The 24,990-nt window shown below is 38.7% G+C and overlaps 1 protein-coding gene across 2 annotated transcripts in view; it reads left to right on the top strand.

Annotated features, from left to right (window-relative positions):
* Window positions 1-24,990, top strand: part of PPP3CA (protein phosphatase 3 catalytic subunit alpha) — a 345,008-nt gene that overhangs the window by 227,989 nt on the left and 92,029 nt on the right. For both annotated transcript variants that reach the window (XM_038399269.2, XM_038399270.2), the window contains exons 3-5: window positions 2,933-3,057; window positions 20,377-20,488; window positions 21,814-21,959. In XM_038399269.2, coding sequence (XP_038255197.1) covers window positions 2,933-3,057; window positions 20,377-20,488; window positions 21,814-21,959 — 383 coding nt within the window. The remainder of the gene's footprint in view (window positions 1-2,932; window positions 3,058-20,376; window positions 20,489-21,813; window positions 21,960-24,990) is intronic.

The raw sequence follows: 24,990 nt of genomic DNA, 5'->3' as shown, positions 1-24,990 counted from the left end.
AGGAGACCACCTATGAGAAAAAGGGGAGCACGGGGTAGGTAAAAATAGCAAGTAAACATTTCTTTCCCCCAAATGAAAATCAGAAATAATTGTTGTTGTGCAAGCGTCTCCAAAACTTGAAAAGTATAACTGAGGGGTGAAGGTAGGTGAACAGCACCCCAAAAAATAACCTATCAAATCAGTTATGTTTTTTCACAGTTCCTTGGAAATTCCTATTCCATTCTCTAGTTCCAAACCTTAACATCCAACGAAAAGCTAGGACACAAATAGGATGCTGACAGGATATTTTAAAAGTATATATTAAAATCATGAAAATGAAAAGTTCTTCAGCCCTCGTTATGATAGTCCATATAAAATACAGATCTGATTATCTATATGTAAAATGTTGACCTTATTAATGAAATTTTGGGACATGGGCATAATATATGATCATAACTCATCTGTTGTCATCTGTTCTTAAGCCACATCTTTCCAGTTTCTGCGGACAGGATTCCCTGCTAGTTTTATGCTTATAATTCAGAGCTTGTTCCTGTTATTTAGGAGTAAACTGTTACTTTAATTTTTTTTTTCCTTTTGGTTTTCAAGCGTCTTTTCTGAAAGCAGTTTCTGGATAGACATTTTCTGAAGCCAGTCATGAATAAGATGAGAATTGGATCCTGTGTTTGTAAATTAACAGGAATTTTCATTACCTGCTTAATAATAATAATAGAACTTGAGTGGACAGGGTTCTGCAAATTTTATTTTTTCTCCATCCTGATTATAATTGTACTCTGTTCTCCATTTCCACTTATAACAAATCGATGGAAATAGAAAGATTTCTTTCTAAGCAAGTCTTACTTATGAATTTCTCTGAAATGACCATTGCAAACACATACATATAGACACACCCCTGTTAACATGAAGTAGCTTTTGCCTTTTCCTGTAGTCATGATAAATCTAAGTTAAGTACATTCAGAATCTCTCAAGCATGTTACATTTCAGATTTACATGTATTGTTAATTGTTAGAATTGTACTGCTTTATAATACTAAAAAGTTTCTCAGTCTGAATTGAAGAGGGCAGGTGTTCTGGCTCACTGTTCTTCTCTGCTCAGTATATGTACACAGAGGAACAGAGTCAATTTGAAGCAGTTTGCAAGATAAACCAATTACATAAATAAAGTTGATCCAGAATTTTCCTTCATTGCAGATAATGACAGCTTCATATTTAAAAAAATGACTTTACAAAGACAGCTTTTCCATCATGTTGTGTGAGGATTTAAATGTAAACTTTATTTTTGCATTGTTATAGAATGATAGTTGTTATCCTTTGCTGGAAATCACTTTCAGATGAAGGTATCTTAATTAACACTTGAAGATTCGCATCTCAAAACTCATGAAAATAAAATGTCACCTGGAAAGAAAAGATTACACAATGTAATACAAAACTGGTGAAAGAGCACTAGTCTTTAGGTAGTTGCGCTATTTGATGGAAGAAACTTTATATTTTTTTTTATAAGACTGTAGTTATGCAGTTTTTACTTCATGGTGTACAGCAATGCACAGTAAAGGATAAAAGAGAGCATAGAAGCTGATCCTGCAGTTCTAACTCATAAGTGGTACCTCTAACTTCACGTTGGTTACTCATGAGAGTAAGGTATGCGTGATCACCACCTTTGCTATATTTTGTTATTTGCTCTACTTAGGGTTGCCAACTTTGTAATTGCATTAACCCAAACACCCTTGCCCTGTCTCTACCCCACAGCTTCCCCATGAACCCTCCCTGCCCCGCCGCTTCTGAGGCCCTGCCCCCACTCACTCCATCCCCCCTCCGTCTGTTGCTCGCTCTCCCTCACCCTCATTCACTTTCACCGGGCTGGGGAACAGTGTTGGGGTGCGGGAGGGGGTGAGAGCTTTGGCTGGAGCTGTCCTAAACCGGCTTACAAACTGTACTTTGAAAAAGAGAGTCTGGTTTCTTTTAACTAAAAGTAAAGAATATGTGACACTATACTGTGATGAGACAATGAGATATTATTGATGTTTGCATTGTTGTGGGGTTGTTAATTTGGTGGAACTTCATTACAGTTGCTGTAGTATTGAATCTGTGTGGAGAAGTGATTACAGCTTCTTCACAGCATGAAATAATTTTGAGGCATGATTTTCAATAGGAAAGTAAGACCTTTATGCAGAAATTGATGCAAAAGCTTATGTGAATTTATTGCTTGTTAGGCACAAAAGTGTGCCCAACTATTTGGAAGCATGCACTGAGAGAAGTAGTGTATTATTTTCTGTCATGTTTCTTCCTATTTTGACTCTGTAAGAAGTGAGAGACTTTTGTGTGAATTAACCAGTCAGTTATGTTGCACTATCTTGTTGGTTGACCTTCCATTTATGCTGCAAGGTCTGCTGATATTTATATGGATTTGGGGACAGGGCAGGTAGGCATAGTGATTATTGGAGGAGGGAATGAGACTGTTTGAAGGGACTAATTTGTTTAGTGTGTTTTCTTATTCTGGATATTTTGGTGGGTCCTTTAATTATCAATATTTTATGCTTTGCACAAAGTGGCCATAGCAAGGGATGGGCATTTAAAAAAAATAAAATATGTATAAATATATTTTAAAAATCTCAAGTCATTTGTAAAACTCTGGTCTAAAAACATTACTTAATCATGTGGTAACCTTTTGTACAATACATGTAGATGCATGCAAAAGTGAAAAATGATGATGTTTTTACTCAGGAATTGTCATCAATTTCTGCTGACTGGCAGCCCACCCTCACCAATCATGTCAATGTAGATATAAATTGTAAGTTGGCACAAACAAAATAGCTGGTGAACAATAGAATATAATACAGCATTTTTATTATGAAGGTAAACACTGTAAAATTGTGTGTGCTTAATCTGGTAAAACGAATTGAACTGATGATGTAACAAACTATTTTAATTTCTCCTAGTTTGTGGGGACATCCATGGACAATTCTTCGATTTGATGAAGCTATTTGAAGTAGGAGGTTCTCCTGCCAACACACGATACCTCTTCTTGGGGGACTATGTGGACAGAGGGTACTTCAGTATTGAAGTAAGTTTGCTACTTCTCTTTTTAAATACAAGGCTACTTGCAGTGTGATTTTAATAATAATTTGACAAATGCATGGCTGCTTGAGAGCTTAATAGATATGAATGGCAAGCATGGGGACAGAATTTGTTTCACATAAAATGTCACTGTGCTAGGGTGGAATTTTTTTTCATAAAGTCCTCTATTAGTTTAAAAATACATTTTAAAATAAAACAATTTGAAATTATAATCATCTATGTTAAGGCCTATATTTACCATAATATATTCAAACAATGTAAATGGAATTTTTTAAAAAATAAGCAATTGTATGCTGCTTAAGTTTTAAAGAAAATCAAATTACTGAACTGGTGGAAGTCACTGGTTAAACACCTTAAACAGAATTAATTGAAGCACTAATCCAGCATTTGACAGCAGTAGTCTTTTTTACAGGTGCAGAGGGAATGTTTTCTTCTTTTGTTTATTCAGCTAAATTAGTTCTATGACTAGTTCATTCAACGTTTAAGAAACTGATTGGGAGCTAAAAAAGCAGGAATACTTGTTTTTCTGTTCAACTCTGTGAATAAACACCAGGTGTGAGGGGATGAGATCTACTAGTTTTAAAATCTTAAAAGACATAGTGACCAGAAATAACCAGTTCAATCACCAACTACAGATTGTTATTGTTGTTGTTTATTTATCCACTTATTTATTTACGTGTATTATTGTAGTGCCTCGGAGTGTTGGTCATGGCCAGGTTATAATGTTTTTTAATCATTTAGTTTTAAATGTAAAATATGTTTTGAAAAAATAGTTTATCTTGTATATCCAGCACATTTTAAGGTAGTTTATTTAACTAATAAAACACATATTAAAATGCTGTTTTGTGCATTTTTGAGTTCCAATTTGCATCCAAACTGAGCTTTACACAAATCACAAGAAAAAAAAATTAATCATTTGGTAAATAAGAACTGCTTCATTCACCATTTTCTAACACAATAAAACGTTTAAAAATTAAGCATCTGAATAAATATATTAAGCTATAAATAAATTGTGTATAGATGTAATGTATCCTCCTGGTTAGCAAAAAGAAGTTATTGGGCAAATCAAAATGTTTTAGGACTATTTAAGTAATAAGAATCAACCTTTATTTAGGAAAATAACTAAACATTTCAAAACAAAATTAAAACTGATGATGTAAATCGAGATGTCCTGCTTGCTGATTTAAATTATGATTAAAATAGTTTAATTAAATCAATCCACCTTGCACTGCATGTTTAAAAATGCATTTCACACTTTTTCCTTATCTAAATTTCACCTGTCTGAATTTCAAATTATTTTTGTTTTAGTACGTTTATTACAGTAGTATCTATGGGCCAGCTGAGAATGAGGCTCCTTTGCGCTAGGTTGTGCACAAACATAGAATAAGAGATACTTCATATTCTGAAAAGCTGACAATCCAAATAGACAGGACACAAAGGGATTGGCAAAGAGATATAACAGAGTGATGGTTTGCAAATGTTATGTTAGTTCCATGATTTATTTTAATGTTTAATGGTTTATTTCAGGGGCGGGCCACTTCGGGTTTTCGAAATTGTATGGAGGGCCGGTTAGAAGAGGCTGTGCCTCCCAAGACAGCCAGGCATGGCCCGGACACTGCCCCCATCCGACCCCCCTGGTTCTCGCCCCCTATGGCCCCCCAGGGACTCCTGTCCCATCCAAGCCCCACCCCGTTCCCTGTCCCCTGATGGCCGCCCTGGGACCCCTGCCCCATCCATTTCTCCCTGTCCCCTCACCGCCCCCGGAGCCCCCACTCCTGACTGCTCCTCGCCGCCCCATCCAACCCCTCATTCCTAACTTCCCCCCTGGGACTCCTGCCCCCATTCAACCCCCCTGTTCCCCACCCTCTGACCACCCCGACTCCTATCACCACCCATACCCCCTGATCACCACCCTGAACTCCCCTGCCCCCTTACCACGCTACCTGGAGCACTGGTGGCTGGCGGCGCTACAGCCGCGCTACAGCCGCGCTGCCCTGAGCACCAGGACAGGCAGCCTTGCCACCCGGCTGGAGCCAGCCACGCCACCGTGCAGCACAGAGCACCAGGTCAGGTGGTGGCTCTGCAGCTGCGCTGCCCAGCAAGAGCTCACAACCCCACCGCCCAGAGCATTGCACTAGTGGCACTGTGAGTTGAAGCTGTGGGGGGGAGGGGGAACAGCAGGGGAGGGGCCAGGAGCTAGTCTTCCGGGCCAGGAGTTCAGGGGCCAAGCAGGAGGGTCCCGTGGGCCAGATGTGGCCCGCAGACTGTAGTTTGCCCACCTCTGTTTTTTTGTTTTGTTTTGTTTTGTTTTTATTTTGTTTTTAAATTCCTTTGGTAAAGCGGGGTGTGTGCATGGTGGGAATTAGCTAAATGGAAAGACAAAGGAAGGGAAGGGAGGACTGGGAGGCTATTGGAGTCAGGCAATCAGCACAGGGGAGAGATAGTTATGACCAAATTTTGGAGAGAACTGAACTACAAGCCTTTTAGTGGGCAGCCTAGAGCACTAATCCTGTAATTGTTCCCATGCAGGAGGACCCTTGCAGCCCCATAGAGCACCACTGATGACAATGGGACCTTGTGCAGATACAAGGGTCCATCCTCCTGCACCCAGTTGTAGGATGAGGGTGTGCTATTAGACAAGTCGCAAAGTGATTATTTTTTCAAATTGGGAAATGCTTATCTGAATCTAAAATGGCTAAATTTAATCTAATCCGAATTCAGATCAGATGTAGTCACCATGAAATAACTGGTTATTCAAAATGACAGTAACTTTGGACATACGAATGAGATCCCCCTTTGCCAAAAGTTCAAACCCCTATCATTTGAATTAAAGGAGACTCTCCGTTATCTGTTATTACTAGCAGTATAGGCCCTATGATGCACATTTCAGCAGTTCTGATTCCAGTGGTTAGAAGGAAGCAGTACGTGCATAAACACTGGCCAGTTCATTATAATATGATTACATAGAAGCCTTGTGTTCCATTTCACCCAATGCACAGCACTGTTTCACATGTTTTCAGTAAGTAGTCCCTGCAACAATAGGCTGTTATCTTCTAACATTTTGGAAATATGCTGTCACAAAGAGCTAAAACATTTGCAGAGAATGTATGCAAAGCCGGCTTGTATATTTGCTCACCAGTTTACATTTTTATTGTATGATTTATTTGAGGGGGCTCCTTTTTTGATTCTGTAAAAATAGTTCGCATTATTAGTCCATCTTAAAATTTATTTTAGTAACAAAATCCTTCAATCATGAGGCATTTTGTAAATAAAAAATGTATTATCCAAAACGTAATACCATAATATTTTAAACAATGCTAATTTTTAGACCATCTACTGTAAAAACCACTTTTCTTGCATATACCATCAATATAGCAGTTTATCACCTTGAATCATGTTTGATTAGTTGATATATCCTAGGCACTTGGGCTGAGCCTAAACCCATTACTGTTTGGTTGCTGAACATCTTATTTACAGTTCCCTTCAATTTTACCTGTAACAATTAGAATAAATGTATTTGCCTTAAATTTCAACTGCTTATGTTACAACTGAGTGACAAAACCAAACCCCCCCCCAAGTTTCAAGACAAGAATGATTCTTAAAATATGAAAGAGTTGATTAAAAAAACTTCTGACTTAACTAAACAGTCAGCCAATCAGCGAATGTCCTTTTTATAAAATCCTATTCTACATTGTGTTTCCATCCCAATGTACCACTTATACACCCAAATAGGACGCTACCATGAACACACAGAAAATATGTGAACTGACACTTGCATTGTTCAGAAATTACTCATTTCATCCTTAAAAAGTAAGGCAAAATCTGGATTCACTCTATTTTTTTGGCTTAAAAATATAATACATTTTTTCTGGTCACCTGACTGACTCCCCTCCTCCTGTCACTTTTATTAGGGACCAACTTTTGTTTTAAAGCCACATTCCTGAATCACAAGCATCTTTTGATTCAGGGCTGTTCAGTCAGGAGTAAACACTGCAGATTCTCCGCTCTCCCCTTTCAGTAAATTGCTGACAAGGAAGGGAAATTGGTTCACAGGAACAACGTATTGGGAGACCTGAACAAAAATGAAGAAGGAACAGACTCTGGCCACCTTTAGGTCATTCTGCAAGACCTTCCTCTTTTTGAGAGAATTTTTCTAGCCTAACCAGAATGGCATTTCCCCTTTGCTTCCCTACAACAAGAGAAGAGCCAAAGATACTGTCAAATCTACTAGCTACCTCACTTTGCTGCTCTAGTAATATGGAAGGCATTCAGATACTATGGTGAAAGGTGCCAGAACAACATTCTAAGGCAAATAGAACTGGAAAGTCAACAAGGAAAAGAAGTAACCTGGTTTATGCTGCTTTGGCCTATCATCAGATTTATGTTAAGCAGTGCTGAATTAGGTTAATACTTGGGTAGGAGCCCTATGGTAAAATACAAGTCTTGCCAGAAGTGACTTTGGTGATTCAGTAGATAGCAGTCTTCACTCCGAATCTGTGCTGATCCACTTCACGACAAAAAACAGTGTGGAGTGTCGTGCCTATCTTGTAGTCACCAAATTAACCAGTCTAGATAGCTAGAATTTCAACAGTATCTAGTGCTCATAGATAGGATGGATGCAGAGAGAAAGGTCTGAGACTAATGAACTGCAGCATACAGGACCCATCTTCCAGAGACAGCATCAACAGTAACTAATATAGCAAATTTTAGAAAGATATGAAAAACTGCAGTATATAAGCAAGCTCTGGCTGCCTTACACCATTCGAGATGAGCATCGGCTCTCTTATCTCAAGAGGATCGTTTTCATTGAATAAGCTTTAATAGAAGATGGAGCCTATCTAATGTGACGTAGGTCACACGGTCACAGATCCAGTTAAGTAACGAAGACTGAAACTGCATCTGCTGTGGCAAATTTAGGACCTATCATTCACCACAGGTGCCTGCCAGTGCAACTGGGAGCAGGCTTAGATGACATGATGGTAAAGCCTGTAAGTGCTACAGATCATTGCTGAGCCCTCCCCACCCACACCAATCCCCCTCCCCCTGCCTTTTATTTTGGACAGTGCAGATCAGGGGCTGTTAAGCCTTCTTGCAGTTTCCAAATAGAATAAAAAGGTGGGCCAACAAACTAATGAAATACAAATAAAACATGCAACTTTCTGCCTTCCACTGTACAACATCACACAGCAGTTTGAAACAGACACAATGCAGTTCAGACCTGGCTGTGTTTCTGTAGTGGGCGAAATTGTCCCTATCTGTAGGCTGCCAAGCATTTAGAATCCTTCTGGATGAAAGGTGCTATATAAATGTAAGTCATTATCATTACAAACACAATGGAAATTGCATAGGGTAGGAGGAAGGAATTTGAAAATGCAAAGGGAAGAGATTAATGTACATTGCTTTAAATGTGAGAATGTAGAATAAATAAAAATAGACATTTTGTGTTGATTAAAATATAGTTAATGCTTCTTAGCACAATAAAATCTCTCGGCATATTATAGACTGTAAGGCCAGAAGAGACTATCCTGGTCATTTGTTCTGACCCCCTACACATTGTAGGGCTCACCCACCCACTCCTGTAGTAGGACCAATGCACTGTGGCTGAGTTACTGTAGTCCTCAAATCATGATTTAAAGACTTCAAGTTACAGAGTATCCACCATTTACTCTAGTTCAAACCAGCAAATGACCTGTGCCCCATGCTTCAGAGGATGGCAGACACTGTTGTTGTTGTGTTTGTTGTTTGTTGTTTTTTACCTATCCGACTTGGGAGCAAATTCCTCCCTGACCCAAAATATGGCAATCAGTTAGACCTTGAGCATGTGGGCTAGACGCACCAACCAGACACCCAAGAAAGAATTTTCTATAGTAACTCAGAACCCTCCCTCTCTATGCCCCATCCCCCAGATATTTGCTAATAGTAGTCATGGACAGGCCTTGGGCTATTGTAGGCAATTTCATCATACCATCCCCTCCATAAACTTATCAAGCTCAGTCTTAAAGCAACTTAGATTTTTTTGACCCCGATACTCCCCTTGGAAGCCTGTTCCAGAACGTCACTCCTCCAATGGTTAGAAACCCTCATGTAATTCCAAGCCTAAACTTATTGGCCAGTTTATATCCATTTGTTCTTGTGCCAACATTGGCCCTTAACTTAAATAATTCCTTTCCCTCCCTGGTGTTTATCCCTCTGATTTAATCATAGAGAACACTCAATCTTCCCTCCTCCTCCATTTTGTTAGGCTAAACAAACCAAGCTCCTTAAGTTTCCTCTCATAATGTAGGTTCTCCATTTTTCTCATCATCCAAGGAGGCCTCCTCTGAACTTGGTTCAGGTTGAATTCTTTTTTTCTCACACATGGGAGACCAGGGTTGTGCACAGTATTCCAGATGAGGTCTCACCGGTGCCTTTCTAATGGTAATAACGCTTCCCTATCTGTTCTGGAAATACTTACCTAATGCATTTTAGGATTGGATTAGCCTTTTTAATGACCACATCACATTGATGGCTCAAAATCATCTTGTGATCAACCAGTACAGTGAGGTTTTTTCCTTTTTTTTGTTTGTTTGTTTGTTCCAAGGTCATTAATGAAAATGCTAAATAAAATCCATCCCAAAACCAATCCTTAAGGAACTCCACTAGTAACCTCCCTCCAGCCTGACAGTTTCCCTTTCAGCATGACCTTTTATAATCTCCCCTTTAAACCAGTTCCTTACCCACCTTTCAATTCTCATATTAATCCCCATCTTCTCCAGTTTAACTAATAATTTCCCATGTGGAACTGTACCAAATACTTTACTGAAATCCAGGTAGATAAGATCTAGAAAATCGGTTATCTTCTCAAAGAAAGAGATCAGGTTAGTCTGGCATGATCTTTCATGAAACCATGTTGTTTTTTGTCCCAATTAGTCTTTACTTCTATTTAATTACTCTCACTTTCAACATTTGTTTTAAGACCTTTCATTCAACTGAGGTCAAACTTGCTGGTCACTTTTTTCCCCATTCTTAAATATAGGTGCAATTCTCCAGTTATAGGATATGACCACTGAGTTTATGGATTCGTTAAAAATCCTTCCTATTGCTTGGAATTTCATGTGCCAATTCCTTTAATATTCTTGGATGGAGATTATCTGGGCCCTCCAATTTGGTCCCATTAAGCTGCTTGAGTTTGGCGTCCACCTAAGATAAATATTAATAAACAATTAAAATTTGTTTTACTGTCCAGCTATTGCTCGCGCACGCGCGCGCTCTCTCTCTCTTCTCTCTGTCGTCTTTAGATATGCTTTTTTCAATCTAAATTTTCCTTCTACCTTCTGCATTTGCAATGTTTTCAGAGGAAATGGTTATTTTGAAGTGAAGGGATGCAGGGATGAGAGAATGAGTTAAAAACTAACCTAGGAGAGGCAAATACCAAGAGATAAGAGTTATGGTATAGGTGTGAAATTGTTGCTGCTTCCTACAATAGTTATTATTAACAACAACAACAACTATTTATTAATCTTCTATTTCAGTAGAACCTAAAGGCTTCAACCAAATTAGGGCCTCATTATGCTAGGTACTGTAAAGATGTGTATTAAATTATGAGTCCCCACCCCACAAAGTTTACAGCCTAGAGACCCCGATCTTCCAAAGATGTACGCACATGCTTAACTTTAGGCATGTTGGTATTTCTTTTGATGTTAGTGAGACTGTTCACATGTGCAAAATTAAGCACAGTTAAGATTTTGCAGGATCAAGGCCTAAAAGACAAGTTATCATAGGCAGATGAAACAAACGAGCATGTTTATTTTCTGGATAGAATGATACAAGGCATAGCCTCTTGTGACTGACTGAGACTTTTTCCACCACTTATCTATCTTTTCTTTTCCCTCGGTTGCTCCTCCGTGCTGCTTTACGTAGAATAACAATCTTTTGCAAAGTAGAACATCTGATTAGGTAAACTCATTTCCTAGGCTCTTATCTACTCATAACTTTTCCATGTTTGTGGAATGTTTCAGGTTTTTAACAGTGGAGTATGGAACTCTCAATTTGCCCTTTCAAGCAAAGTCAGTCCAGTCATGAATAAAACTGACTCAAATAAATAACACAGGCCAGTATTTTTAAATCCAAAATATAGTGGTGACATGAGTGACTCTGCAGCCAGGTAATAGGTCAAAAGTTTTGATATGGATCTGAAAACTCTTAATTCTCTTAAATCATCCAGAAGGTCAAACCCCTAGTAGCCTATGCCATAACATATATGTATATGGTGCTTTTCACCAAACTCTTAAAAAACCCTGACAACAACAATGTACAAAAAATTCAATGCAGTAATATTGTTTACTTATTTAAATAAGATTTTATAATTGCCCATCCTTGCCCTCATTCAGAAATATATAGAGGCTTAATTCTTTCATCAAATTTCATGAGAGAAATTTTAAGTATTTTTGACGTTTGGCAAAACAGTTCAGACCAAATAAGAATGGTCTCAAACTTCAAAACAAACAAAATGTGAGTATTTGAGGTTCATAAATTTACATACTTCTGCTTTTGCTGTTATATCATCTGGAAACACAATCCCTAAAATTTCAGAAGAAACTGGCTCTTGGTATTTCCAGCATGACTCAAGCAGTTCTGGAAATCTTGGAGAAGAGTCTGATCTTCAGAAATTTCCACGCTGACTTTCAGACCAAAATTTGGTTTAGAGAAGCATCTGAAATTTTAAATACTTATGTGAACTCATCCTATTAAAAATTATTTATCAATAGCTTCCAAAAAATAAGTTACATACAAGTAAATACTGTTGTCAAGTACATTCTGGGTGAATAAGTTTGTTACTGAATGCTGAAAAAGGATTATTTTATTATCTCCCAAATCCCTCCCTTACCCGCTTCCCAGTTCCATGGAGGTGGCAGGGCAGTAAGTGCCTTTAACATTTCCTAGTAGCCTGAATTCTCTAATCTGTTTTCCAGTAAACAGTTTAGTTCTCAATAAATATTTTTGGGCTGGGAGGTAAGAGTTCCTGTGTGAAGTGAGTTTATTTTATTCTTTCTGGCAGAGTGAATAAGGCTGTTCTTGAAATACCTTAAATATCCAAGGTTCTCCTCTGCATATTGCAGAGATCTTTCCCCTTGCCTACAATTCTAGTTCCCTGAAGCCTTATTTTTCACCAGTTTTGTGAAGAAGCCTAGATCCAAAATGGTTTATTTTCAAATTGCACTGAAGCCCAGATTGAAACACCTCTTTATTTCAGGCAAGTCGATGTCCTCTGTATTGCTGAGCAATAGCAGACTCAATTCTGATATTCCAGGGCAGGGTATGGTAACAATAATATCACCATGCTGCTGTACATAACAGAAGCAGCACCAGGCTCTCAATTAGCCTGACATCAAATGGGAGTTTTGCCTAAGCAAAGAATGAAGCCTGACTCATCTCCAGGAAGATCTCCTCGTGGAGCTCCCCCAATAATGGGAGGAGGAGGTTTGCTTTCTCCACACCTACTGACTGAGTGTCAGGTGTGTCCCCAAAACTCTGAGTCTGCTCCCTTTCTCCAAGGCCCCATGCGGTCTCCACCATCTTTTGGGGCCCCCACCACTCCCTGCAATTCCTGGCAGTGCAGCTCTGTTGGAGTTATGCTAACAGTGCCTCCTGAGAAGGGGTTCTTCCCACGTGCAGAGGGTGAAAAGGTACAGATGGGGCTCTTATGATTTCCAGGTAATCTCCATGGGAGCAGGTGGAAGGATGATGCAGTCCTAATAGCCTGCCTGCTTTTCCTACCGCTTTCCTCTGAGCAGATTGCAAACACACAGAGAGCCCTTTGTGGGCCGCAGGAAAGGGAGGGAGATTATGTGATGAAGGAAGCTGACCACCCCATCATCACCCCCACTCTGGTTTGCAGAATAAATCCATGTGCCGAAGCAGAGATGACCCTGGGACAAATTGAGCCCGACCAGATGGTCCTAATTGCACAATATTGGGATTACAGAATAAAAAAGTGGCCTGATTCAAGAGAGAGAAGTTCAGATTGAAATCTAACTTCAAACTGAAGTTCCTAAAGTATTTGTTTAAAAAACTAAGTGAAGCACTTCAGAAAATGTATTGTATTATTTGTTAGTTCGCCTTGTTTTGCTTTAAAAAGAGAGTCTCTATAAGGAATGAACTAGGGATTGCATGAGCTGAGCAGTTAGAAAGGAAAATAGCAGCAGTATTTAAAATAAAGTCATATGGGAAACCAGTTAGAAGAAAGCATTTCAGTAACTAAGCCTAGAGGTGATAAAGGAGCATGCAAGTGTCAAAACAAGATGATAAAGCAGCCTGGGAATATTCAACAGATGGTAAAAAGACAACTTAATGTCTAAAATATGCTTCTCAAATAACACATTAAAATAAAAACAACTCTGATTCTGGCCCGTGGAGGAGGAATGGCTACATTGTAGATTCCACAAGGGAAGATTAAAAATTCCACAACAGCGGCAACGCAATTCTTTTGCCTTTTTAAATTGTAAATATGCTTCATGTAACCTCTGGATGCTTGTGCATCAGATATAAAATGACAAGATAAAACAGAATGAAATTCACAAAAAGGCAACGCAACAAGAACTTATGTCGCTAGAGAAACACCAATTCCTACATGGCCCCCCCACCCTCCACCACCTCAGGCAGAACTTGAGTTAAGAGACAGACCCTACTGCATACCCTGAAAGCCCCAAGCCCCCACTCCTGTGTGCACATGCACAGGTGCACAGAAATCCTGGCCCCATTAAAATCAATGAGACTGTTGCCGTTAACGTCAGCGAGATCAGGATTTCACCCTCTTCCTCTGTAGGACAAGATCTGAAGGCTGGTCTACACATACATTTTGTATCTGTATAAATATTTTGGTTAGGGGTGTTAATTTTCTTTTTAAAAATCAAAATAGTGATACCAGCACTATTTATAGTGCTGGCACAGTTATGGGTTTAATGGTTCCTTATATTGGTATAGTGTATTCCCCTTTCCTTAACTTATACCAGTATAAACATTTTTATACCAATATAACTGCCTCCATACTAGAGGTGTTTACCACTTTTACTGGTATACTTAAAACGGTACACCTTTTAACCTGGGCTTTGTCTGCATATAAATCTAGAATTAAGGGGCCATGCTGATAATATACTGTCCACAGTCATTTAGAGATTAAATAAAGGATTGTTAAAAAGACAAGTGCAAGTATAGCTCACATTATTCCTTCCAATGTGCAATACCTAGCATTTATCCACAGTGACTATCATCTGCCACTGTGTTGCCCATTTATCTAGTTTTGTGAATTCTTCCGTGTTACCGGCTCTCATGATTTTGTCACAAGTCTTGATATTTGATATTTTTAAAAACTCCAGCTCCTAGAGTCATGTTACGTGAGAATCTCAGCGTTTGTTTTTAAAAGAGTTAGTTTCTAGCCCTTATGGTTATGGAGAAAAACTAGAAAACATGATCCTTAAAGTCTCAAAAACCTGAAGCAAATAAAAATAATCAATTTTTTTTTAAATTCCCCCGATGATGAAAACAAGCTTGTGATTTTTCAGCATCTCGCTTGTGAATTTTGAATGCTTGATACAGGCAATGCTGGGTCTTTCTGATGTTTCTCAAAGCCTTAAAGATAGATTTAGGAATAATCCACAGGAATAACCACAATGTTAAATAAAAGCGGCGTTAAGTAGGCTTCACAGATATCGGTGATAGATGACCCTGTCAAAACTTTAGATTTTAAATATGATTTTTTAATTTAAATTACTTCTGCATGATATGCCTACATTTAATAAGAACCTTCGTGAGACTACTTCACCATAATAGTAATAAACACTTAGCATTTTATAGCACCTTTCATCGAGAGAACTGGAAACATTCGGCAAACATTAAGTGAGCTTCACAGCATCCCTGTGAGAAAAATCAATAGATTCATAGATTCATAGATACTAAGGTCAGAAGAGACCATTCTGATCATCTAGTCCGACCTCCTGCACAGCGCAGGCCACAGAATCTCACCCACCCACTCCTATGAAAAACCTCACCCATGTCTGAGCTATTGAAGTCCTTAAATCATGGTTCAAAGACTTCAAGGAGCAGAGAAGCCTCCCTCAAGTCAATCATGCCCCATACTACAGAGGAAGGCGAAAAACCTCCAGGGCCTCTCCAATCTGCCCTGGAGGAAAATTCCTTCCCGATCCCAAATATGGCAATCAGCTAAACCCTGAGCATATGGGCAAGATTCACCAGCCACATACCCAGGAAAGAATTTTCTATAGTAACTCAGATCCCATCCATCTAATATCCCATCTCAGGGGATTTGGCCTATTTACCCTGAATATTTAAAGATCTATTACTTACCAAAATCCCATTATCCCATCATACCATCTCCTCCATAAACTTATCGAGTAGAATCTTAAAGCCAGATAGATCTTTTGCCCCCACTGCTTCCCTTGGAAGGCTATTCCAAAACTTCACTCCTCTGATGGTTAAAAATATATCACTATCAATATTGTGATTTACATTTGGCAGACTTGTTAGCTGAGGCACAAAAGCATTAAGGAATTTGCCTGAGATCACACACTGAGTCTGTGGCAAAACAAGGAGCAAAACAGAGGAGTCCTTCCATTATGCTGCGTTCTAACCAGGGGGCAACACTGCCACCCACTGTAGCATATGGGGTGCTGAGGGAGCACGGTGGGTGAGGAGTGACTAAAACAAAGGAAATGCCCAGAAGATAAAGATGCTGCTCAGGTTTTAATTAAAACCTTGTGATCAACCATATTTAGACACAACAAATCCGGCATCTTGGCAGGGGTTTAGACTAGATTACCCTTGTAGTCCCTTCTAACCCTATGATTCTGTATAAAGTGTGGTCAGATCTGCCTGGTACCTGCGTAGGGAAAAATCACCAGGCTTATAATTAGAATAAAATGTCTTCTTTAGAAAAAACACAAACCTTCAATGGGGAAAAGTGGCCTCTTTAACAGAAGAATAACTCTAGCAGATTTCAGTGATTGATAGGAAACCTGAGTCTCACCATTTAATGACCGATTTATATTAACAAAATTTAACTCGTAAATGTAATTGTGACTAAGAGGGGAAAGGTCAGATGTATATGCTGTGACATTAAAGTGTGTTTCTACTCTGAAATGTGACTTTGTATATGGTACTTCCTTGTTCAACAGACCTGCTTCCTAAAAGAAAAGGAGTACTTGTGGCACCTTAGAGACTAACAAATGTATTAGAGCATAAGCTTTCGTGAGCTACAGCTCACTTCATCGGATGCATTTGGTGGAAAAAAATTTTTTTTTTTTCCACCAAATGCATCCGATGAAGTGAGCTGTAGCACACGAAAGCTTATGCTCTAATACATTTGTTAGTCTCTAAGGTGCCACAAGTACTCCTTTCTTTTTGCAAATACAGACTAACACGGCTGCTACTCTGAGACCTGCTTCCTGTTTGTGTGTTCAGACATAACTGCCTACTTTGGCTAAAAGATTTTTACTTCCGTTGCTACAGTAGAACCAACATAGCTAAGAGGGAGTGAGCTGGCTACTAATCAATAGAATAGCACACTAAATTAGAATTTTGAGACACTGTGTTACGCAAATGTCTCTGAGGGCACAATGTTAATATGCTGGCCTACATTTTTAACGGTGGCTTTTGTAGTCTTTGGTACCTAACTTGAGATGCCTTAAAGTGACCCGAGTTTCCAAAAGTGCTAAGCACACCAAATCAAGCCCCTTTTAAGGTGTCTCAAGTTGGGCACTGAAGAGCACTAGTGGTGTGAAAATTTAAACTTGTGCAAACCCCTGGCTTCATTACTGCAGAATTTATTATTAGTGATGATGATTCATATGATGGGGGAAAAACAGCTTGACTGTTGGTAGAAAAGCCACCGTTTCACTTTTATATAATCAGCATGTCTCTTATGGAAAAAACTGAAATACACTAAGCATAAACTACATGATGCAGTTTGTTGAGTTTATATTTTAAATACTTGACCATTATTGATAAACTCAGTGTGCGACCATATAAAAACAGTTCAGAGATCTGTTAGCAGTGACCAGACTGGGAGGTCGCTGCTATAAATTGTCATAGAGGACCACAGAGGAAAATCAATATGAATAATGAATATTCTCCATGCAAAACCCCAAAAGGGAGTATATGATTTTGTTAAAAAATATTTTTTTTAATCATGTTTACAAAAAACAAAATTCCTATTTTGTCTCCTTAATAATACTGTGGACTATTAAAACTGAAAGGAATTTTAAATATCTAGGGTTTGATCCTCAGCTGGTATAAATCGTCATAGGTTCATTGACTCAATTGAGCTATGTTGATCTACACCAAATGAGGATGAGTTCTCCAGTCTTGCACCTTTTGGAATAATTAACAGCTCTGCAAAGTGGATAGAAAACATTATGAAATCAGAATGGTTGTTTTTTACATGTTCTCTGGAGTCACTGTTCTTTTTAGCATACGTGCAACATGCCTCAAGTGGCACGTAACCAGGAATCTTCACTGAATTTGGTCCGCCCGTTGGATCATTAGCTTCTCCAGGTTGGGTACTAACGTGGAGTGCCACGTGAATGGTGATCCACTGTGCTGAAATGTAAATGATTACACCAAGTGCAAGGCAGTAGAGAATCAGGCCCCCTCCTTTTTTTTTTAAACCATTTATTCAGTTTGTATTTCATTTAGTCTGTACAAAGAAAATGGGTTTATCAAGTAGTTGTTCTCATTCACTAGAACAGTGCTACAATGTTTGGGGTGCACATAATATAGAGGAAATTTAACTCTAAAAATATCACTTGGGCCTTAAAAAGAACAAACAAACCCTATTAGCTATTGTAAAAAAAATTTTAAAATAATATAATTTAAATATTAGGCTTGAATTGCGTGACAGTATCGGAGGAACAAAGGACTTTCCCAATGGATCAGGAGGTTATCTAGTCCAGTATTTTGTCTGACTGGCTAGCACCAGACAGAGCAAAGGAAGATGCAAGAAACCACACCACTGGTAAATCTGGGGTAATCTGTCGCCTCAAGGAAGTCTCCCCCTAATCCTTAATAACTAAAATCTCCATGCTTCCAGGCTTAAGACAATTTTTATCTCCCTCCCAAAACTCATCTTTTAGCATTATCTGTTATAACTTTGGATATTCTGTTATCTCGCTGTGTGTATGCGTCTAATTACTTTTTGAATCTAGCAAATTTCTTGGCCTCTTCCAAAATAAATAAATAAATTGAAAACCCTGTTTATAGTATAGATAGATTTATGGAAGAGGTCCAGAAGGCTTACACTCCTCTACTTTTTATTAACAAAGCATCTCTCATATGAAATAAAGTCTCTGGGCAGCATTTGTCCCAATTTTTGAAGTATCAAAAAAGATGAGATAACTCAGCAAGACCCATAGCCTGAGGTTAACTTCAAAAGCTAGAGCTCTCTTTCTTTCACTGTAATCTAGAAGTGTGTGATATTCAACCCCTTTTCTTACCACTGCTTGATATTTTGGGATTTAAGCAGTGTAACGCACCCAAAGAGATCAAAGGGTTCAGGAACTCCTGAACACATGATAAAGCCAAAAGATGAAGTCATGGTCAAGCTATTAAGATAAAATTAATGTTTATCCATTGAGATCAGACCTCTATCCTCATTAAAGTATAATGCTCAAAGAATCCTTGCAGATGCAGAAACCTGCAGAAGGCTCCCCACAGGTACTCTCTGTGTGGGTAGATGTGAACCCTAGGATAGCTGAGTTCTGCCTCCCCATACGCACATAACCCTTCCGGATGTCCACAGTAATTTAATACTGATTTATGTCTGATTTAATTTACCAGGTTTCTGCCTCTGCACTTTGACATCCTTTCCTGTTCCTCCACCCCCAAGAAGGTGGTGGTGGTAGTAGTACTGTCTTGGGGATGAAAGGAGGCTGGGCGAGCTGAGAAGCATGCTGTGTTGTTGCAGGCTCTCCACTCTGAGGGAGTTGGTCTGTGCCAGAATTCCCAGGATCTACTGGGTCTTTAGGTAGCATTCTCTGCTCCTTTTATTTACTGCACTCCAAACCTCCGGAATGGAAGCAGGAAAATTTGTGTGTATAAACTCAAAGCTTCCAGACCTTTACACATACTTAGCCCTAAACTCAAGAGAAAATGTAGTAAGAGAGAATTCGCTTTGGTGTTTGCGTTATATGTAAATATAGATACAGGATAAATAGTGTTTTACAACAAGCATGAAAGAGTTAAATTCATTTTTAACATAGGAGGGAACAAAGTAGAAACTGAAACATTCAGAGATTAAAAAGATCATCAATAGCCTCATCTTCTTCCTCCTTATGACCAAGAAATGCCAAATTATGAGAGAGAATGAAATCACTCAAAATGGTTCACTAAAAGCATGAGGGTTTCAAAGTGTAAATTGAAATGCTTCAAAAACCAAACTCTCTCAAATCCCAGATCATTAACCAAATACTGTTAAAGTATAGGTGAGATTTTAAAAAAAGTATAATAAATGCATTTGATAGATTAAATCAGTCTTTTTATTGTATATGCTAAAACCTAAATTCAGGCACTTTCTTTTTCTCCTGCAACAGACATTGATCTCATTAAAACCCAAATATTACTTAATTGGGCTAACATTTTCAAATCTGTGTTCCTGTGGTTATGCACTGTTATAAAAGGGCCTAATTTTCAATGGTGCTGAGCACCTTAATTTAAAGATTGTAGGATGAATTCACCCCAGACTTTGGAAAGCTTCCTGCCAAACCCTGTTGCTCCAGAGTCTAAACCTGCCAGCACTGTCCACCCGATTGATGGAGCTAGACAAACCATGGGTGATTTAACTCCGCTTGACTGACTGACTCCAGACTTGTGCAAAACTGCCAGTGTTCTCTACAAGATTTTGTATACAAATTTTTCAATTTCATGAATTCAGTGATTTTTCACAAGTGCTTATGAAATTATTCCAGGACAATATTTTGTTACTTCCGTCATGAAATACAGATTTTCCTGTGAAATGGGTTCCATGGCAGATTTCTGTCTAACCCCCCAAGATAGAATGGTCTTATTTTCCCTGGATATGCAAGACAATAATTCTCAGGAGCTGTGGTACGCAAATGTGTGTAAAAAGAAAATGTCACTTAACAAGAGTATAAAACTACATTGATGCCTAATAATTTCTACAAAGCTACCTTCAAGCATGGGAAACAGTCTGCGTAAAATATGTGAACAACTGGGTATATCTTTTGAAACAATGCTAAAATATTTTATACCTTTGTCAATCACTGTCACTATTTTCATGTTTTTGTTTGTTTTACAGTGCGTGCTGTATTTGTGGGCCTTGAAAATCCTTTATCCCAAAACACTGTTTTTACTTCGTGGGAATCATGAATGTAGACATTTAACAGAGTATTTCACATTTAAACAAGAATGTAAGTGTGCTTTAAATTCACAACCTCTTCCATATTACATTGTAATTGTTTGTTACTTAGTAAGTACTCAAGTAGTACTTAATGTCAATGATTTTGCATCCTTAAACCATCCTTCTCTGAAGGGAAACCCACAGAAGGAAAAAATATAATACAAAAATCTCTGTTTCGATGTATGGCAAAATGGACAGGCGAAAGGATTGGTAATACAAAGGTGTTGCAAGGACTGTGTTCTTGTAGTCATGGGAAATCTAAAGATATCTGGGGAAACTTCATCAAATACTGTAGATGTTGGGGAAGCCACAGTTTCTGCACTTGTGTACTCCTTCCAGGCCCCTGTGCCTGCAAAACAAAAAGCATGATTGTCCTGGTGTCTCTGTTACTATTGGTCTCTTAGTGCACAACTGTGCACCATCTCTTCTTTCAGTTTGGGGTCGGAACAAATAACACTTCAATCTACATTAGCTTACCTGGAAAGGTAATGTTAAGGAGAGGGATTGTAGTCCTCCACCAGGATTATTGTTGTATTAAAGAATACTGGGATACTTCAAAGATTATTGGCTGTAGATTATTGATTTGCACAGTGAATAACCTGTGTCTGCAGTAGTATAAACTGAAGCCATTGCATGAGTCCACATTCCCACTTCAGCATAAAGGATGGGAAAAAATGTTAATTGGCTCGAATGCTCCATGGTTTACTGAGTTTAATATGCATATTGGTAAATTAACATTTTGGATTCATTGTATTAGCTCATTCATTTCACAGTGATGTTTCTTCAGATAATGAATTACAAGAATGTGGGTTAAAGTTCAGATTCCTTTGCATAGAGCTGTTCTTTATGGGAAATTATTTACTAGAGAAGAATAACTTTTCTACAGAATTTCAAAGCTTGCTATGGAATTTCTTAATAGCAATATAATTCTGTATTAAATTTGTTGGTTTAACACTTCTGTAGAAAAAAAAATTCTGTATTAAATTCTATAAGCTTTTAGACTAACTTCGATGGAATGCTGTTGAAGTTATATAGAATCTTAGTCATTTCATCTCTATTAAATTATGTAGAATTTTTCCCACAGCATGTAGAAGTAACCCTGATCTCTAGTGCCCAAAATGTGTGTGTGGGCAGGGGAGACGGGACTCAGGACTCAGTATGTACAATGATTTATTTTCTGTAAAATATTATTTAGGATTTTACAATATAGTTCTACTCCCATTGAAGTCTGTTGGCCCTTTCTAGTTGAGAGCAGGACCAAGTCCTTAAATTATAGGAATCTTTTTCTTTAAAATATCGAACACCATCTTCTGATACTATCTTACTATCCAAAAGGTAAAATAAAGTATTCAGAACGAGTATATGATGCCTGCATGGATGCCTTTGACTGCCTTCCCTTGGCTGCTCTGATGAACCAACAATTCCTGTGTGTACATGGTGGCTTGTCTCCAGAGATCAACACTTTAGATGACATCAGAAAAGTAAGTCTGGGTACTGTTCAAATCTAACAAATGCTAAAACCATGTATTAACAAAAGATGAGGTTTTTTTTCAATGTAGTTAATTTGTTTAAGATTTATAGGGAAAACGATTGGGTTTTTCATTGTCACATTGCATTCAAACTAATCTTGAACACTGTTGTCCTTTTCTGGCCTTTCTAAAACAGGAAAAAGGGAAATAGCTACAATTTGTATCTTTATTTTATTGAATCCGCCAAAATCTTTGTCAGTAATAAAACGTAGGATTCATCATCTTTGCCTTTTGAAAAATTAATGTAAAGTAAATAAGTTTGGAAACATAGTCAAATGTAGAATCATTAGATAATTCCTTTCTTTTAGAACATTTTAAGCATTCTGTTGATCATTTATTGTGGGTTGAAATAATTGAGAGTTGTGCATTTATTTGGAGAAACAAAACACGTGTGTACATGTGTGGGTTTTTATATAACTATACTTGCAACAAACATAATAACAGCATTTTATATGGCAACTAAAATAGCTTCTGAGATGGGTCGTGAGGTTTATTGAAAATCTGGCCCTCATTTATGCGCCTTAATGGGAGTGGAGCTATTTTGTAAATCTGGTTGCAATAGTGGGTACTTGGCATGTGAAAATCTGTCCCAGAGCTTTTTGAATTCTGGCTCTGTGTGGACTTTTGCACCTTCCGATATAAAACTGAACCTGGTAAGCTAATCTCATTGGCTGGGTAGCAGAATCAGTGAAAAGACAGCTAGACGTGCCTCAAGCTGTATCCTGTGTAACCTGCTCTGTGCCTCACTGGTTTCAGTATGACTCTGCTATGGAGGAGCAGAGAAGCAGCAGCGTTCTCCTCCTTCCCCTCCTTTCAATTCAGAGTGCACCAGTTTTTCTTGAGACAAGTGGACAGGAACAAACCGAGAAAGCAAGAAATGCCTCACTCCATATGTCTTACCTCCATCATACTAATGCAGTGGCAATGTGTTTGCAGTGAAACTAATGACATACTCTAAATTCAAAAAAAGAAAAGGAGTACTTGTGGCACCTTAGCTGTAGCTCACGAAAGCTTATGCTCTAATAAATTTGTTAGTCTCTAAGGTGCCACAAGTACTCCTTTTCTTTTTGCGAATACAGACTAACACGGCTGCTACTCTGAACTCTAAATTCAGGCAGTCAAAAGGGGAACCAGGAATTGCCTTGTTGCATGTGAGTGTCCGCAGAACACTTAATATGTTTTAGGAGGTTGATTTTCTACCATAGAGGGGGGAAATGCTCATATACTTTTGTTCCCTACCTATCTGTCAGTATTGCTTTGAATTACCCTGTAAAATTTTCTCTCTGTAAACTGGGGAGTCTGATGGTGAGGGTTACCTGGACAAGAGTCCTGTCTTTGGAGAGACAGAGTCTTTGTGATTCCTGTCTTGCGTTTTTTTTCCAAGTAGAACAGTCTCCAGTTCTGCTGTGACAGTGAAGATGATACTGATTCTTCTTGACATTTGTCCATTGGAAGACCTGCCCCAATTCTGAAAAAATGTTTCCAAAACTTTTCATTTGTGCCTTTCTCCCAAGAAAATGTTGCTGTGTGCTGTCTTTTAATTGCATAGCATGGCAGACCATTTATTCAGTGTTCAGTGCTTGATGAGTAATATGTGACAGCTGATGATCACATTTTCCTTAGCCATCATTTGAATAAACAGTGCAGATTCCCTGATTCAAAGGCTCTTTCTAAAGGTTATTTTTTAGTTACAATCCACTGTGCCATTCAAGCCTATTTTTTCCTGAAGGGCCATATCCCTCTCAGGCAAGGTCAATAATGCTTTTGGAAAAAATCCTTCCAAACTGCCTGTTCTCAGTCTATTCCTTGAGTGCATCCATGGACCTCCTGATGTGGCTTAATGAATTTTTTGGCTGCTGCTTGCAAGAAATCCAGCCATTCTCGCTGGAAGGTGATTTTTCTGTGACCTTTCTTTCTGTTTCCAATGTGAGTAGTGCAGGATGTCTTCTGCTTGTTATCAGTAATAGATCTGCTGTTGCTGGCATTAGAAAGAGCCTTGCATGTGAATTGCAATGGAGATTTACTCCTCCCCCCCTTCCTTTTAAAGGTGGTAATTTCATTTCTCTTGGCCTAAGCCTTAGGGTGGGATTCTCAAAAGACCTTAGTTTTGGCCTAACTCCTCTTCCATTGCAGAGCAGAGCTAGGCCAATGCTGAGCACTTTGGAAAATCCTACTTTTAAAAGACGCTTTGTATTGTGAACTGTCTCTAGTCTAGATTCACTATCTAAAAGATCACACTTAGAAGCTATTGAGGCCATTCAGAAATAACCACTGGGGTTGAGGAGGTGAGCTAGGAATTTTTCACCCTACCTCAATGGAACCAAGTGAAGAATCTAAGGTTGTTATAAACATATCAGGCTCACAACTATCTGTAATGATTCCCAGCTGAATCCAGATTCCAGTTCAAGATCTTTCCCCGGTATTCCAAGGCCTCCGTGGATTGATCCAAGTTTCCTGAGTTGTTGTTCTCCTTCTGAGACTATGACTTCACACAACAACTAAGTTCCACTGGAACAATGAAACGGCAATGGCAATAGGAGAGAAGGCTTTGGCATGTCAGACACAGAACTTGGATAGGAGCTGGACCCAGAATGTGGAGTTCACTTCCCACAAGAGAAAAAATGACTGCAGATGCATCCACTTTAACTAAATGCAAAAATTATTTTTCACTTTTTCTCACTAAGCTACACAAATGCACAAAACTCTCTACATTTATCAAGCTATTTTCCTGTTGGCACATCTACACAGCCTGCAGAAGCGATCCTCCCTGCCTGGGTCAACTGACTCAGGCAAGTGGGGCTTGCACCAGGATTCTAAAAATGACTGTGTAGACTGCACTTTGAAATTGTGGCATGAGCTGGAGTCTGGGCTCTGAAGCCCAGGGAGGAGGATGGGCTTCAGAGACTGAGTGTTTAACCAGGGATTGGCTGCTTATTTCTGCAGGGTGTGCAGACATACCCTTACAGGCTAAGGAGGGGGGAAG

Source organism: Dermochelys coriacea, chromosome 4, assembly GCF_009764565.3.
Source record: "Dermochelys coriacea isolate rDerCor1 chromosome 4, rDerCor1.pri.v4, whole genome shotgun sequence".
Taxonomy (NCBI): domain Eukaryota; kingdom Metazoa; phylum Chordata; order Testudines; family Dermochelyidae; genus Dermochelys; species Dermochelys coriacea.
Note: the sequence above shows the minus strand (reverse complement) of the source record. Positions and strands in the feature narration are given on the sequence as shown.